The 18,557-nt window shown below is 38.3% G+C and overlaps 1 protein-coding gene across 1 annotated transcript in view; it reads right to left on the reverse strand.

The window, feature by feature from the left end:
• CNTNAP2 (contactin associated protein 2) overlaps window positions 1-18,557 on the reverse strand; it is a gene marked incomplete at both ends in the record, with an annotated part of 1,150,499 nt that overhangs the window by 650,490 nt on the left and 481,452 nt on the right. Inside the window, one exon of the mRNA XM_084306678.1 lies at window positions 10,432-10,579. Within this exon, the coding sequence (XP_084162804.1) occupies window positions 10,432-10,579 (148 nt within the window). The remainder of the gene's footprint in view (window positions 1-10,431; window positions 10,580-18,557) is intronic.

Genomic DNA, 18,557 nt, shown 5'->3' on the forward strand with positions numbered 1-18,557 from the left:
TCTTCCTGATTGTTTTCTTTTGCAACTCACGTACCCGTGCCTCTAGGGTCGCGGTAGATTTTCCATCCCATTTTCTCATGTCCTCTCCATGGTCTCGTAAGTAAAACCACAGGGTAGCACGGGGTGAGTACCCACCATATCGTCTTCCTTGTGTGGATGAACGACTACCCCTGATAGCTGAGACACTGCTCTGTACAGGTACGGAGGAGAATAATCTCTCTTCAAGTTGGTGAACCTTTTCAGAAAGTTTCTCCACAGTGTTCTCTTTTGGTCGGTGGACACTGGTTGGTTCAGGTGGGGATGAAGATAGATTCTCTTTAAGTTGGTGGAACTCTTCAGAAAGTTTCTCCACAGCTGAGACGCAGGCCTGTAAGGAAGAGGAGAGACTTTCTTCGTACTGCCGGAGTTGTTTAGCCACTTCATCCACTGTGGGTTCCTCATCCTCTTTCCAGGCCATTATTGCCAATGAGCTGGCATATGATGATGGTGCACTCCGTACAAACTTCCGCCACATGGGTCGCGTACACCTGACTTCATCTGGATCTTTGGATGTTTGTCTGAGGTCTGGATCCTCATAAATCACTTCCTGTACGGCTAATTCCCTCAGATACTGGATTCCCTTCTCCATAGTGGTCCACTTGCCTGGTAGACATAAAAGTTCTTCCTTGAAGGGATACCTTTCCCTCACAGCTGAGAGGAGACGCCTCCAGAGGCTGTGAGATTGTGCTCCATCTGCAATTGCTTTGTCAATGCCTGCATCTCTAGCAAGGGATCCCAGTCGCTTGGCTTCCGTGCCATCTAATTCCACACAATTGGCTCCAGTGTCCCAGCATCTGAGCAGCCAGGTGACAAGCTGCTCACCTATACAGCGACCAAAATCTTTTCGCACATCTCGTAACTCACGCTCGTTTAGGCTTCGGGTAGTTACTGTTGATTTTTCGGCATCCTCATCTTCCTCCTCCTGAACCCTTGATGGCCCAGCGTCGTCGTCGTCTCCGTCATCTCTATACCTAGATTTGGCAGAAGACTCTCTGCGTTCTAAACGACCTGAATCTCTATACCATTTTTTCACCTTCTCTACAGGGGCAGCTTGCACTGCTACTGCTCGTTTCTCTGACCTTGTTACAGGGTCTGCCACAGAGGTTGGAATACCCTCCGCAGGGTCAACTTGCACTGCTACAGCTCGTTTCTCTGACCTCGTTATAGGGTCTGCCACAGAGGTTGGAATACCCTCTGCAGGGTCAACTTGCACTGCTACAGCTCGTTTCTCTGACCCAGCTACAGGAGCTGGAGCAGCTGCAGGAGCTGAAGCAGCTGCAGGAACCGGAGCTGGAGCGGCTGCAGGAGCTGGAACTGGAGCGGCTGCAGGAACCGGAGCTGGAGCGGCTGCAGGAGCTGGAACTGGAGCGGCTGCAGGAACTGGGACTGGGGCGGCTGCAGGAACTGGGACTGGAGCGGCTGCAGGAGCTGGGACTGGAGCGGCTGCAGGAGCTGGGACTGGAGCGGCTGCAGGAGCTGGGACTGGAGCAGCTTCAGGAGCTGGGACTGGAGCGGCTGCAGGAACTGGGACTGGAGTGGCTGCAGGAGCTGGGATTGGAGCGGCTGCAGAGTCCACCGTAGGGGTCACAGTGGCCGTTGGATCTGTCACGGGACTTGGAGTGGCCGCAAGGTCTGTCACTAAGTTGATAGCAGTATCCATGGCAGCTCGATAGGCATGAGCCAGGCCCCAGCATGTTACAATGATTTGTGTTACTTTGGAACTTCCCGAATCGCGACACCTTTTATTCAAGCATTCTGCCAGTTTTTGAGGATTTTGCACTTGTTCAGGGGTGAATTTCCAAAACACTGGGGGTGCCAACTGGTCTAGATGCCTGCCCATATCCTCCCATACTCCCTGCCACCCACAACTATACTGCCTCCGGGCAGATCTCCGGATGAGCTTCCTAAGTAGTTGTTTAACTTTAAGCAGAACCTGAAGTGCATTCAGGAGGCAGAACAACAGGACTATGCTGGTCTGAGTATCCCAAGGATATTCAATATCTTGGAGAGCTATTGTAATAAACTCGGAGGATAAGAGGGTGGTAAAGGAGGAAGGGAGAGTGATCAAGGAGGGTACAGGGGTGGTGAAGGAGAAAGGGAGAGTGATCAAGTAAGAAAAATTATCTTCCCCTTTCCCCTCCACAGATTGACTCCCTAATGAAAAAAGGCAACAGATACAATTGCTAATAGTTTCCAAAATACAGTTTCCAAAGTATAGAATCGAAGATGTTACTGAGTACAAATACCAGGTTAGAGTCATGGCCAGATATTTCATCATCTCATAAGCCACTGATACAACACACAGTACCATAATGGTCTGAAACCAGGGCCCAGAGAGGATAAACAACATGACAGAGAGCACATACGGAAAATAACGTGCTATAATACTCAATTTGGAAAACAGGCGCAGCACAGTTGAGATTAAAGCAATCAGCATTATGACAAGTGACTATTAAGCAGGTCTAATACTTATACCAATTTTAGTTTAACACACTCTGGTCAGATCTGCCGTTATCTCAACCTTTCGGCCCCACGTTGGGCGCCAAAAAGACTGTCGTGGTTTAACCCGGCTGGCAGCTAAATACCACGCAGCCGTTCGCTCACCCTCCCCCCTCCCTCTCTGGGACGGGGGAGAGAAATGGAAAGTGAAGCCCGTGAGTTGAGATAAAGACAGTTTAATAAGACAGGAAAATAATAATAATAATAATAATAATAATAATAATAATAATAATAATAATAATAATAATAATAATAATACAATGATGATAATAGTACTACTACTAATAATATGTACAAACAAGTGATGCACAATGCAATTGCTCACCACCCGCTGACCGATGCCCAGCTTAACCCCGAGCAGTCCGGCCCCCTCCCCCTGGCTAGCCACCCCTATATATTGTTTAGCATGACGTCAGATGGTATGGAATACCCCTTTGGCTAGTTCGGGTCACCTGTCCTGGGTCTGTCCCCTCCCAGCTCTTACTGCACCCCCAGCCTGCCTGTTGGCAGAGCAAAAGTCTGAGGTGTCCTTGGCTTGGTATAAGCACTGCTCTGCAACAATTAAAACATCGGGGTGTTATCAGCACTCTTCTCATCCTAAGCCAAAACACAGCATTCCACCAGCTACTAGGAAGAAAATTAATTCTGTTCTAACTGAAACCAGGACATGGCCGTTCTGTGGGGGGTATGGAAACACCACTGGAAAAGCTAATAGAAAATGTTAGTTTGCTCTTTTCCACAAGAGAAGAGCCAGGCCTGACTTTAATAAACCTTACACAAAACTGCAAGTTTTTATCATATGTGGCCTTACATTTTGTTTATACATTGCACAAAAAAAAAAAAAAAAGTCATAAAAAAGCTTTTTCAAATGAACCAGCTACATACACCCTTCTAAAGGAAATATTGAATGAAAAAAAATGTTCAAGTGTAATTGAAAACTGTCTGAGAATACAATTGAACAATACAATTGAACAAGTTGGTGGGGCATGTATTCATAGAAAATATACTTGTTTTTCTCTGACTTTGATTATACATTCATTGCCAGCTAACAAATGAACCTGTAAAGAACACATTGCTGTTGCCATTCACAAAGCTGTGGTGCTTGAGAGTATCTACCAGTAACCTCATTATAACTACAAATGGAAAAATAATGGACTTTTCAGTTTGCTGTCAGTTTCAAACAGTTGATAGGAAAATATACGTGCATTGTGCCAAACTAACTAAAAGTTAAAGAATAAGAAATAAACATATATGTTAGGTTTTAAGATCTGACCTAAAAATGGTACTGCAGGCACCAGGCAGTGGCCAGACCACTCTGTGAGGCGAGGCCGGGGCTGTCCCATGCTGGCTCCAGTGGCCTCACCGCAGGGCCTGGCTGAGCCCCTCGGCCACGGGTGGGCTCCTCAGGGAGAGTGGAGCTCAGAAAGGGCCAAACGCTGCCTGGCAGTGAGGAAAGAAGTGCGAGAAGCAGCCCTGTGAGCAGCCAGGGCAGGAGGTGCTCCAGGCGCCCTGCAGAGCTTGCCCTGGAGAGCCCAGGATGGAGCAGGGGAGAGGTGTGAGGAGGAAGGGGCGGCACAGAAGAACCACAATGACCATATCCCCAGACCCCCATGCTGCTCACAAGGCAGGTAGGAGTATCAGAAATCAAGAGCTGAAGTTGAGTCTGGGAGAGGGAGGATAGGGGATGGTGTTGTTATAAAGATTGTCTTTGTTTCTCAATATTGGAATATATTTTAATTGGCAATAAATCAAATTAATTTTCCCCAAGGCGAGTCTGTCTTGCAATTATAAATGATGAGTGTTCTCCCCGTCATTTTTTTATAACCCACAAGCTTTTTTTCCCTTGTTCCTGATTTAGTGACTGGGTGGGATAGCCTTGGCTATCACTACACAAAACAAGAGTGCTATTTAATACACTATTTATTTTTTGAAGAAAATATTTATTTATGCATTTAATTTTTTAAAGCAGAAGCTCATGTCACATCTTTCTGAAATATTCTTTTTAGGGAAGCAAAAAACAGCTAAAATTAAACATCAGGTTAATTTTCTGTTTTTTTTTTTTTTTTTTTTTTTTTTTTTTCTTTTTCTAGGAAAAGCAAAAATATTTCCAAGGACTTTCTTTCTGTTTCTATCTCAATCTTCTGATTTAAAAAAATTTAATAAATAACTTTTTTTCCAAAATGCTGTTTTTTTTGTTTGTTTTTTGTTTTTTGTTTTTTTTTTTCTTAATTTTAAAATAGAAGACACAAATGTTTTAAATTGGTATTTTTACCTACTATCAAAATAGGTCTATATTTATTACTGTTAACAACCAGAGGTAACAAATGGGCTGGGGTAACAAAAGTCTGTTCTCACTTTCATACAAAAATAAATGAACACGTACACAGAAACAATCACAACCACCTCTTGCTGGAGAGTGGGTAGGGGAAAGCATTGGGAACAATTCTAAAGACAGATGGCATAATTTATCTTCAACTTACTGAACTCAACTATTTAAAGACTACCATGGAACTAAGAAAGTATGGGTAATAAAAAGTATCAATTTTCATGACTCTTAAGAAAAAAAGAATCCCCTCCATGTCAAAAAGCTAGAAAATATCTTAACAATGAAGCAAACTTTCAAATAGAGCACGTATTCAAATAAATCTTTAAAAGTTCAACAGTTCAATTCCCTCACTCTCCATAGTTTAACTGTGACTATTCAGCCATGCACCTTTAATATCAGAGAGAATATCAAGCTATGCTTGTACCTGTTGAACTGCAATGATGTTGTCTAAAAATCAAACACATAGACCTAAATATGTATACATCTACCCAGTATAAAAATACTGAAATTTTGGAGAAATAGGGGGAAAAAAAGGTTGGATGCTTAGAACTCCTAACTGTTCCATCCACTGTCATAAACAAAGCTATTAAGCTCACATGGACCTCTGCTAAACAGTTTTGTCAATTCTCTGATTTTATCCAAAATTAAAAGCAATTTTACTTCCAGTAATTTAATAAAATTGCTACAACTCTGAGAACATGATTGCACAAAATATACGCTTCAAAATTGTTCTTCCTATTTAATATTTTTATGCAGTTGCACCATTTAGATGGTCAAAGAAGTCTGCCTGGACAACTTAATTGCGCTTTTATTATGAGTAATGAAATATCATGAGAGGAGGTAGGGAATTGTTTACATGGATTTGGGGACCAAATCAGTATCCTTACCATTTAGGTGAATATTAGGCATGAAAAGTGTGACAGAAGAAATATGTACACATACACATATGGAAATATATTTCATACAGCATAAAGTGTTCCAATAGCAATCATGTCACTTCAATAGACCTTTTTTCATGTGTTTTAGTATTTTATTTTGTTTTGTTTTTAAATGTAATGCCAATGAAACAAAATGTCCGGTGTATGCTATTCAATCTGGCCAAGTGAAAATTGATCAAATTCCACACAAGTGAAATAACAGTGGCTTTTTTTACCTGCTTCAAATATTCCCTTTGATGTGTAGATGCAATAGATAATTCTGAAGAGGATGGAGCTCTTGTTAGGTATGTAGGGCAACCACATGAGAGAATAAAGGGGACATGGGTAGTTAGAATCAACAGCATGCAATCAAGAAAAGGAGATTTCAAGTATTACAGAAAATTTCCTAACAATGAGTACAGCTGAATGTGGAATTAACTGCCAAGGGAAAAAACGGCTTAGGTCACTGCAGGCAGATAGGATTAACTAGTCCAAAACCTGTTCAATCCATAATTTTTAGCACTTCAGTACTCCCAAAACATTTGCAAGAATTGATTATTTGAAACCCTCATGGCTTAACCCTCAACAGCATCTCCTAACCTTATTTTTGCTCTTGTAAATTTTTACATGACCAAGGTTTTTTTTCACTGTACTATCTGGATAGTGAATGTTTTCTATACAAAATTATTATTTCATAAACCTCTGTGGTCTGTGTTTGTTATTTTTCCTTCTTTTCCCTCAGTCCCTAAAAAAAATCAGTCATCCAGCATAAAACTGAAACAGTAACATTTGACACAGCACACTACAAATAGTATAGCTAACAACTGAAATGAACAGATTTGCTAACAGAGCTCAAACGACATTTGTTCACTTTCACTGCTTCATAAGTGCAAACAGATCTGGTCAATGAATGGAAAAAGCTCAGTTTGCAAACATTCATAGAGCTTTATTGTTCCTGCTCTCTATTTACCTTATGTATATTATTTGCATGACTTTCTGCTGTCTCCAAGTGATTTTTTCAAGTATATCCTACACCTCAGATGCAAACCATTTGGAATTTGCAAATTCTTACTGTCAGACATACAGCTTTGTCTAAAAGATTCAGGCAATGAGTTTAGATGCAGAAAATCTACAACCAAGCTGTATGAAAAAAGCCCAAGATATCAGTGAGTACATTCCACTCACACCACAGGATTTCAGCACCCAGGTTATGAGGATAAGGTTAAAAAGTGCAGCCAAAGACTATGCAATGCTATTTCCATTTTGTAAGCATTGGAGATTAAAGGAACTATTAATTAGTTCTTTTAATCCTTCATTGCCATCAGTGATCTTGCAGGATATCTTACTATGATATTCAAAATTGTTAGTAAAATGTACTATATTTTAGTTGCCAGAGCCTCCAGATGCCATGACTTTTCAATTTGTCAGCATTCATAAACTGGACATGATGGAAGATATATGCCACATCCTTTTGCTCTCTATCTCCAAAAGAGAATGAATGAAAATCTGCCACCAGTTTTGCCTTAACTGGTTGGATAGTTTGCCTTTGGTTATATTGCTTTCTTCCTTATAATTTGCGTTTTGAAAAATTATGTCACTGCAAGCATAAAGAAAGACTCTTTTCCACTTTTGAGTGTCTTAAGTAGCTTCTTTTACAATGAAACCTAAAACTCCCAATGACTAAAATATGTTTTTATGTCATATAATAATTTGTTTGCTGTTGTTATCCAAGCTTGTTTTTCTCATGCAACTCTTCCATGAACATATCCAATAAGCAAGTTGTTTACTCACTGTTTTTTTATTATCATTTTTATTATTATTAATTAGGCAGTCAGTTTTTCCCTATGGAGAATTAAAAATCTTTTTCAAATTTGATGTCACCATTTAGTCACAGAGATAAACATAAGGTTCATTCTGAATCTTGTAGAGGGAGACTCATGCTTTATTCTAATCATAGGACTAAAAACTTTGCTATATGACACATATACATGCAACAATGGAGTTTTTACAATGTTTGCTCCAAATGATGCATTTGAAGACAAATCTGGAACTCTTACACATTGCTACATTGTTCTGATAGTCATACCAAGGCACTGTCTTCCTCTCTTTTAATACAGTGAGGTTTATTTTTTTCTTTTCAATTGCTCTGCTACCTACTGATACTGAATTTCAGGGACATCCTAACTGATTCCTGCACCTAAAATCCATACAACATTCTAGGAGAGCTTTTTGAAACAAAAGTCCCTGAAAATATATAATATAAATTATTATTATTATTGTTATTTTTAAAAAAATTAAATCACTGGTAATGCCAACAGACTAACACTACTCTCTGAGCAAAACTACAAAGTTATGTTTGGCTACCTCAGTTCAACTGTGAATGCACATTTTATCAATATCTTTGTAGTCCCACACATTGTTTCCTTGGCAGAAGCTTTTTGTTCTCCTCCAAAAATATACAGTCTGTCAACCAAGCAACTTTTCATCAAATGACTGAAATCATTTTGTCAACAAGCTATGTTTTGCTTTTTCTCACATTTACTTTAAGTCTCTAAAAGCATCTTGTTATGTATCTACAATACTTTGTCTATCTATTTAATACAGAAATACTTTTACCTGTAAATATTTCAGCAAAAATCATGAGTTTTATTGCTTTATTCAACTATTTAAAGGCATTTTTTTTCTGTTAAAAACTGTCATATTTCAAAACAAACTAAATGTTGACTTCTTGCATTAAATACCTAAATTTGCATTTGAAGTAGATACACTTACAAGTAAATATTCATCACGCTGCAAAAATTAACTATGCTACAGTGTTGGCTCTGCTTAAAGCAGCCTGTAAAACATTTTAGCAATGTGATAATAAACATTTATTAGGAGCCATGCAAACAGTGCTACCTAAAACTTCAGAAGCTTAGTTTCTTTTCAAGTAAGAAACATTGGAATAATGTACGGTTCTGCAGATAACAAATATACTGTTGTTTGTTTGTTTTTATAAATGTATCTAACATCCATGAGGGCCCTCAGCACAGTGCTACAAACACCACAAGTTTGATTTGATTTCTTAGCTATTGCTCAGAAGTTATTTGCAGTTTCATACATTAAAAAAAAAAAAAAAAAAAAGGGGGGGGTAAATCATTGCAAGGAAATAGAAAAAATATTCTTTGTGGTTCCCATTGGTGTTTAATGAAAGAATATAGCCTTTAGACTATCTATCCTAATCAAATCAACAACCGTGTAAGGGAAACAAGCTGCTGTAAGGAATTGGGGGAGCTGCTGTTTGACATTAGTAGAGTAAATTTAGAGAAGACTTAGGCCACAGTATGAGCTGCCCATAAGCTCCCCATAACCTGAAACTGGCATGTAGTGGTGATTGAGTGACAGAAAGCAGCATTGTGGGGGAGCTTGAGTGGTTCTGATGGCAAAGGGGTGATGTGCTGACCAAGGGGGTTGCCAGACGAAATCCTGCCCCAACAGAAAACAGCCTGCCTCACAACAAACCGCCAATCTGAAGGAATGTAACTTGTATGTGTCAAGAACTGATTGGACTGTAGCGGTCAAAATGAAGATTGTACGAGTATAAGAACCCAGGGAAAGTTTTGGGCTGAGCTTCTCCTTGGAGGATCACAGCTTGAGCTGCTATGTGAGCACCATTAAATTTTGCTGCTTTAAATAAAAGTTGACTCTGGATTCCTGTGGAAACCCTCTCTGCTTGGGGAAACAACGGATCTAACAGACTGAAATCACAAAACATTTTGATAGTTAATTAGCACAATTGCTAGTTAGGATGGCAAAGGTCTCCAATATTTCTTAAATCACCCAGTGAAGACAATGGATGAGACTTCAAGATGGGAGCTCCTTAACTTATTCTAGAACCTGTTTTTTTGTTTGTTTGATTGTTTTTGATTTTGTTGTTTTTTTTAAAGCAAATCTCAAATACCTCCTTACAGCTAAAATACCTACAAGCGGGATACTGCATTAAAATTAAATACAAATAGGACATCAGACACTTATGTTTTTGCAAGCCTGTAGACTTTCTTCAGGTACCGGCAGGATCAAATTGTAGGAATGGCATTTAGAAACTTCTCTTGCTTCTCTTAAAACATAATCAGTTTTGCTCTTAACCATTGGTACCACTCCTCATTTGTATTTCAAAGGAAATTCTGAAGTCATATACTAATATACATATACTAATGAATGGAAAAGTCTCTGAAAAACATGTCATATATTTAGACAATCTGAGATACTTCGATAGAATTCTTATTTGCTTTATTTTTATCTTTAGCACCAAGCAATGAATTATTTCTTGTTTCCCAGCTGTTCCCCTTAGGACCCAACATGAGATTTGTCTGAACACTGTCATTTCTTCAATGGAACTGTTCAAGGTTATATAATAGTCTTCTGCAAAAAAATCAGCCATGAAGTTCAAAAGGAGTGACTTCAGAGAACTATCACAAATTCCAGTATTGAATCTCCCACAAAAGAAATAACAAGCAATTCAGACTTAAGTTTACAATACTCAATTAAGCAACAATTAGCAACAATTAATACTCAATTAGGCAACAGATTTAAGCTGAGATCCAACGACAGTTTCTACTTAGAATTAAAAAAAAAAAAAAAAAAAAAAAAAAAGATCATGGAAAAACTTACAGTAGGAGCAGCCGTAGACCTCAATTCTCAGCCCAATTTGGCCTTCTCCATTCCAGTCCAAAGGAACTATACGTACATAGCGAGCGATAACTGGATGTTGTAAATCATGTCGAACCACACTATCAGAGTTTGTATTTCCAGGAAATGCCTAAGGGAAAGAAGAAGAAAATTGTTGTATTAAATCTATCTCACATGCTATAAAGGTTCTGGTATGAAGGAAAGCACAGGCAGTAAAGTCCTCTGAGTGTCTAGGTAACACTTAAATTTAGTTTAAATGTTTTCTGAGATAGTGACCAAATGAATAGTGGATTTAAAAAGTATCAGTGTTCAGAACAATACCGAAACTGCAGCACACGTCCTCTTTCTACACAACAGATATACTGAACTCACATAACAGCTGCTGCTAGGTAAGAAAGTATTCCATTCTGCATCACTGATCTGTTACTCAGTTATTACTGTGTTAATAGAAGTGTCCAACCCAGAGCGGTTGTTCTGTAGAAGATATCCATCCCCTAACAATTAGATTACACGCACCAGCCATCTTCCTGTAAGTAGAAACACTGACGTAACCCATTTCCTCCAACAGATATGGAACCCTTCAATTCTCAAATTTCCAAAAATACAAAACTCTTCCTTTGCTTCTGATGTACTAACCACTGGAAAATGAGCGTCCAGTTTCCCTCCTAACCATAACTGTCACCCACAGGAAAATCTCTTAATCTCAAGGTTTGTAATACCTTGTAAATCAGTAAAGGACTCTTCTTAAGTGTGTTTTTAAAATGACTGAAATAAATATTTAGTGCTTGTTTTGTAGTTTTCTACCTCTGGCTAAAAGTTTTTGTAGCATCCAGCTTAAAAGTAAACAATACCTACCACTTAAAATGATAGTGGGGTTTTTGTCTTTTTTTTTTTTTTTGTCAGTTTATGCACAATCCATTCATTCACTGATGGTAGATGTTAAAGACTACTATTCAGTTATTCTCAACATTTTCAAAGGACCCTTCACGCCCCTTCATGAGTAATTTTCAGCAGAAATAAGGATCTTGAGACAGTGAACAGGGTAGTCATAAACAAAGAAAAGGTGACTTCTAATATCTTAATAAATCCATATAAAATCCTGTAATATATTCCAATAGTAGAACTAAAAACAACTGAAGAAACAACTGGACAGTAAGGAACACTACTACAAAATAAAGTCATCAAAAATTTGAGAGACAAAATGTACAGGGCACAATAGATACGGGTGGTAGTAAATGTAAGGAAGATTTACCAGATTACGACATGTAATAGTTCACCTCAATTTTTCTCTACTGCTGCTATTAATGTACTAAACGATTATCATGACACTCATTGCTTCATAGAAGAGCTTGTTAGATACAATAATTAATGTCTATGATGCACTTTGATATTTGAGTGGTAATCATTTAGAAGGAAAATTACAGTTCTGTCTTCTGAGCTGAACAGAAGACAATAAACAACAGAAAGCATACATTGAATAAGGACTAAAAATCCTATTGAACAGCTGGCTGTTCTCTGAGTCATGTTTCAGGAATCACATAACTATGCAATGAATAAAGAAGCTGATCTTTAAAAAATATATTTTGTGAGCATGCAAGGCAATGCTCCAAATTTCAAGACAAAATTTGTTTTGTTTAGTTATGTGCTTACTGTAATCTTAACAAGACTGTCTTAACACGGGTGGTTTTTTGTTTTAAATTTAAGAGAATTAGGGGCAAAATCAGCTGCTCAGGAGGGATGGATATCTTGTATATAATTCGATTAAATGAATGATGAAGAGTAATTCTCAAAATCCAAATTATTTCCTGTACCTTTCCATACTTTATGCCCTGAGATGGTAGGTAGGGATGGGGAGCAGAATTAAGCCCTCCTAATTCATGAGGAAATGGTTAGTGACCTGCTACTCCACTTAGATGTATGAAAGTCTATGGGGCCAGATGGGATCGACCCAAGGCTATCGAGGGAACTGCCAGAAGGGTCGATAGACCCAAGATGTTTTCCATCATTTTTCTGCAGTCCTGTCTATCAGAGGAGGTCCCAGTCGATTGGAGGCTAACAAATGTGATACCCATCTACAAGAAGGGCCAGAATTAGGATCTGGAAAACTACAGACCTGTCAGTCTAACCTTGGTGCCAAGAAGCTCATGGTGTAAAGGAAAAAGCTCTCCCTTGGAAGAGAAGAGGTACTGTCTGTGTTTAACTGAGGCCTGATTAAAAACAATCTCTCTCCTGAATGTGTGAACTGGCTTATTACACACCGTGGAAAAAAATCCATGTTTTCAGATGACAATGGAGCGGATTACCTTGAGTGCTATCACATGCAGTACTTCCAGGACAACCAGATGTTCAGGCCCAGTCAGCATGGGTTATCAAAGGCAGATCCTGCTTGACAAACCTGGTCTCCTTCTAAGGTGACACACTTGGTGGATGAGGTCTACCCAGACTTCAGTAAGGCTTTTCATAGATTCACAGAATCTATGGGTTGGAAGGGACCTTAAAGATCATTTAACTCCAACCCTGCTGCCATAGGCAGGAATGCTACCCACTAGATCAGGTCGGCCAAGGCCCCATCTAGCCTGGCCTTGAACACCTCCAGGAATGGGGCATCCACAACTTCTCTTGGCACAACTTCTAGTGCCTCACTACCTTTACAGTGAAGAATTTCATCCTAATGTCAAGTCTAAATCTATCTTCTTTTGGTTTAAGATCATTCCCCCTTGTCCTATTATCTATCTGAGTAAAGAGTCCTCCATCTTTTTTATAAGCCCCCTTTAAGTACTAAAAGGTCACAGTGAGATCTCCCTGAAGCCTTCTTTTCTCCAGCCTGAACATCCCTAGCTCTCTCAGCCTTTCTTCATAGGAGAGGTGCTCCAGTCCTCTGATTATCTTTGTGTCCCATCTCTGGACTCACTCTAACTGGTCCACATCTTTCTTGTGCTAGGGGCCCCAGACCTGGATGCAGCACTCCAGGTTGGGCCTCACAAAGGTAGAGTAGAGGGGAACAACCTCTCTCCACCTGCCGGTCACTTCTGTTGATTCAGCCCAGGATGCAATTGGCCTTCTGGGCTGCAGGCACACACTTCTGACTCATGTTGAGTCTTTCATCTACCAGAACCCCCAAGTCCTTCTCCACAGGGATGCTCTCAGTGAGTTCTCCCAATCTGTACTCCTGTCTGGGATTGCCCTAACCCAGGTGCAGCACCTTGGACTTGCTGAACCTCATGCTGTTCACATGGACCCACTTCTCCAGCCTTTCCAGGTCCCTTTGAATAGCAACTCTTCCTTCTTTTGACACCATTTCCCAAAGCATTCTCCTGGGGAAAGTGGCTGCTCATGGTTTGGATGGATGTATGCTTCTTTGGATTAAAAACTGGAAGGGTGGCTGGGCCCAAAGAGTTGTGATGAATACAGTTAAATCCAGCTGGAGGCTGGTAACTAGTGGTGTTCCACAGGGACAGTTCTATTCAATATCTTTATCAATGATGTGGACTAGGGTATTGAGTGCACCCTTAGCAAGTTTGCAGATGACATCAAGTTCTGCACAAGTGTTGATGTGCTTGAGGGTTGGAAAGCTCTGCAGAGGGGTCTGGATAGGCTGGACCAATGGGGCCAGCTGTATGATGTTCAACGAGGCTAAGTGCCAGGTCTTGCACTTTAATCATAACAACTCCATGCAACTCTATAGGCTGGGGGAAGAGCAGCTGAAAAGCTGCCAGATGGAAAGGGACCTGGGGATGCTGGTTTATAGCCAGCTGCGTATGTACCAGCAGTGTGCTCAAGTGGCCAAGAAGGCCAATGGCATCCTGGCTAGCATCAGGAACAGTGTAACCAGCAGGACCAGGGAGGTGATCATCCATCCCCCTGTACTTTGTTCTGGTGAAGTCACACCTCGAGTACAGTTTTGGGTCCCTCACAACAAGAAGGACATCGAGGCCCTGGAGCCTGTCCAAAGAAGGGCTATGAAGCTGGTGAAGGTTCTAGAGAACAAGCCTTCAGAGGAGCAACTGGAGCTGGTTTGCCTGGAGAAAAGGAGGCTCAGGGGAAACCTTCTTAACTCAAGTATTGGAACAGGCTGCCCAGGGAAGTAGTTGAGTCACAATCCCTGGAGTTCTTCATATATTGTGTAGATGTAGAGAGCTTAGGTATACAGCTTAACAGTGGATTTAGCAGTGCTAGGTTAAAGGTTGGACTAAATGATCTTAGAAGTCTTTTACAAACTAAATGATTCTATGATCTGTGCTTTCCCAATCCTTTGACAGAAAGACTTATAGCACAAACCAGCAGGTGTTTGACATTTTGAAGGTTCCTTTTGGTCTACAATCCAGTAACATCTGCTGAATGTATAAACACCATCAGCAGAGAATAGGGTACTCTGTCATCAATTTCCTGGATAATTAACATGCATTTCATTTAGTCTCCAGCAAAACAATATCCTTTAAATACAGCCTTCATTTAGATAAATGCAGTACAGTAATACATGCTCCGTGGATAATGCAAACATCAGGCCCAAATCCATCATTGCAAGGCTGCAAAATCAATTTACAGGAGCTTGTGAATTATGTACTATTGCTGTAAAATTTCTTTTTCCTATTGAGATTTGTACAAAGGCTCAGAAATAGAGGTTTTCATTAAAAATTGAATTTATACAATTTGCAAAACCAAGGTTACAAAGAGTTTAATAAGATTTAAAAGCATAATGCAGACCCACATTATATTGTAGATTTTTTTATTTTTAAATGGGGAGTGACTCTCTGACTAAAAAAGACAGAAATATACAACCCTCATATAAGAACCCTCTTTTACAAAACCATTTTTCAGGAAAAGCTGGAAATACCTGTATAAACTAAACAAAATATTCAGCTTATTAAACTCAAACTCACTGAAGTATTATTGCCAGAAGTGTTCTCCTCTAGTAAAGGAGTTTTTCTTTAAGCCAGACTGGGAAAATGATCAAGATGGATCATGTGTCTGTAAAACAGGTAGCACTGTCTCATCAGTCCAGTTCTGAAATTCTCTTTTCTACAAGCACTTCTGTTCTAATATTGGATACCAAATTCTTTAAGCTCACATTGCAACAAAAAGTTCAAGAGTGTTTTAAGTCACAAACACTTTTCTTAAAGACAGAACTCCACAGGTCAATAAAGTATTAACAATGAAGAAAGATAAGAAAATATGCCCACAATTCCTTTCTAACTAATAGGTTTGAGCATATGTTGAATGGAGTTTTCGAAAGTACTCAGTAAGAGTTTCATAACTAGCTTCCTTGAAACCACAATTTGATAAGTTCTTATTTTTCAAAAGTTGCTAGAGCAGGTTTATAGGAATAGATAATGCATTTTAATGTGCCAAATAATTAAATTGAAAAAGTAGATAAGCTTTTGGTACAGGAACTATCTTCAGCAGAAGCATCCGCAATTAAAGCTGTATGATCTTTGAAATTCACTTTGGCTTTACCAATATTCTTCAGCCAAACTGAAGAGATACACTATATCTCTATATATAGATATATACTACACTTATATACACTATACATTCAGTATAATGTTTTTGCATTATAAACAAAACAAAAAAAAGCAACAACAATCACAGAGAATCCAAGTAATTTTTTTTAATGATATTTGGAAATAAAGTTAGGGAAAATTAAGATTCAGATTCAATTTTTATTCCTATGCTTACACCATAATAATACTCTAGTCAGTAATTATAAGTGCCAAAGCTAAATTATAAATTAAAACTAAAATGTCAGTAACATCCAGCTCAATAATAAAATTAAGTAAAACTGACAAAAATGTGTTTAGTTCTCTGTAAAAGGACAGACTTGCAATATCATTCAGTACTCTATGGATACAGCAAGTACATCACAAAATCTTATTTTGAGTAAACTTTTTGATCACTTTTTACAACAAAAGATTTAAAAGGAATTCTCATAATTGAAAAATTACCTCTGAAATAAGAAGGCTCAAGACTGAATGAAAAGAAATGTTATTAAGTTAAAAAAAAAAAAAAAACAAACAACTCTTTAACCAAACATGACTTAATTGGTAAAGAATTTTCCATCCAAATTAACTATTTATGCAAAGACAAGTATTAATAATGCTTCAATGTATGCTCTTCCTAGGGTGATGTAAACGTGTGGCAATGAATGGCATAGTAGAATGACATTTCTTGTCCAGTTAGAAGAGAAAGAAGAACTGTGGGTTTTTTTTGTTTGTTTGTTTTTGTTTGTTTGTTTTGTTTTGTTTTCTGTTGCTTGTTTTTGTTCTCATTACTTTAATTATACACTTGTTATAATATTTCTTGAATTTTATGTTTTGTCACTGGCATTTTAAGCATAGGAAATAACTGGAACAATTTATGGGTCTGACCTTATTGGGGGAGGGGAAGGGGGGGGGAGAAATTGGCTTATTTTGAAACAATAGTGAAAACACTAGGAGTCTATGTTTCATGGTATTCCATCTATACATCTCTTGTAATCAGATTTTTTAATGCCAAAACACATTAATAAAAGCACATTATTACGAAATATGGAAATGTCCATAGACAGATAAAAAGTATCTGTGGAAAACAAAACTGCATTTTCTTCGAGGTGAGTTAAACATGGAAAATGGGCTAAGCCTTAAATGTTTTTTGTTTTTGTTTTTGTTTTTGTTTTTTTTAAATCCCCAGTATCCCAAACCAAATACTTCCAGAACACAAGAATGATAACAGACTTGACAACCTGACAGCTTTACTCATGGCTGTCAGCCCTCTGCCTGCACAAAATAAATAAGTAAATAAGTAAATAAATAAATAAAAAGGAAAACTTCAGTCAATGGTGCTGTGGAAGGCTATTCAACAGAGCAGTGAGCCCAAATCCACAGACCTTGGAAAACTCACATTACGTACTGGTTCAGCACAAGCTGACTAGCTGACTGCAATTAGTAGATTCCAGGGAAAACAAGTTGTTTCAACAAAGCATTCAGTCTCACTACATTAACATTTTCTTGTAAAAAAAACAACTTCATTAGAAAATTGAGTCAAACCTAGTTAAGTACCTCACTGCTGCTGAAACACTTTTTTGCTGGATATCTTTGAAAATCCAGCCCAAATCATGATGTAAACTGAAGGGAAACAAACCAAACCAACTAACCAACCAAACAAACAAACAAAAAACACAACCAAGAATAAAAGGACTGGATAAAGGAAAATGTTATGAGATTAACCTCAAGAATGTATGAAAAAGAAGAGGAAAAAAAAAAAAAAAAACAAAGCTGGAAAAAAAATACACACACACTGAAACCACTAACAAGTAGTTGCATAAGGAAATAAAAACATCAAATAAACTGAAAAAAAAAAAAATGGAATACGTCAGAAAGCAATAAATTCATGTTTGGTTAATTCAGCTCAGTTTTGAGCATTACTGTACAAGCAATGTTCAAACAATGATCACTGCATTTATATCAATCTCCTATTTAAATTTACATCAAGAAATAATTATTTGCTTTGTGTCTTAAAAATGGTTTATTAGTAACACAGCTCCTAGGCAATCCTGTACTGAAAATGTGTATGGGCATCTGTGTGCTTTTCTGTGCGTCAGTCTTTTAACTTTGGAACTTACTAAGTCAATTTAGATCACATTTGATGAAAAGGTGATCTACATATTTCATGTTTTTGTAAGGTTTTAAAAAATAAAAGGTGGTCATTAGGATGAAATATGCATCTTATTTTCATCTAGTAACATGTTTCTGATATACAGAATACAACTCTTTTCTATGTCCCAAATACTTCCAAGCAATTTTGAAACAGAAACATAATTTTGGTCACGTTGCTCCATTATATTCTCTACTGATTCCCCGGAGGGTTTCCTTGAGGTCCAAATCCTGTCATCATATACTAAAAACATATTATAGCCATGTGTGTATAATCAGATGTATAATGTCATTTTATCCAATGCATTGAAACAATAATGCTTAATGCTGTTTTTGTTGCCTTTTAGCTTTTCACATATTCATCACGATTCATCATTACCTTTATAACACAGTAGGCTAACATAACTTGCTTAACTTTTGCTACTCTTAAAAATAACTTGATCTCATTTACAGGAATGTTTATTTTGTATTACTTCAACA

Source organism: Netta rufina (assembly GCF_964035555.1).
Source record: "Netta rufina genome assembly, chromosome: 2".
Lineage (NCBI taxonomy): Eukaryota > Metazoa > Chordata > Aves > Anseriformes > Anatidae > Netta > Netta rufina.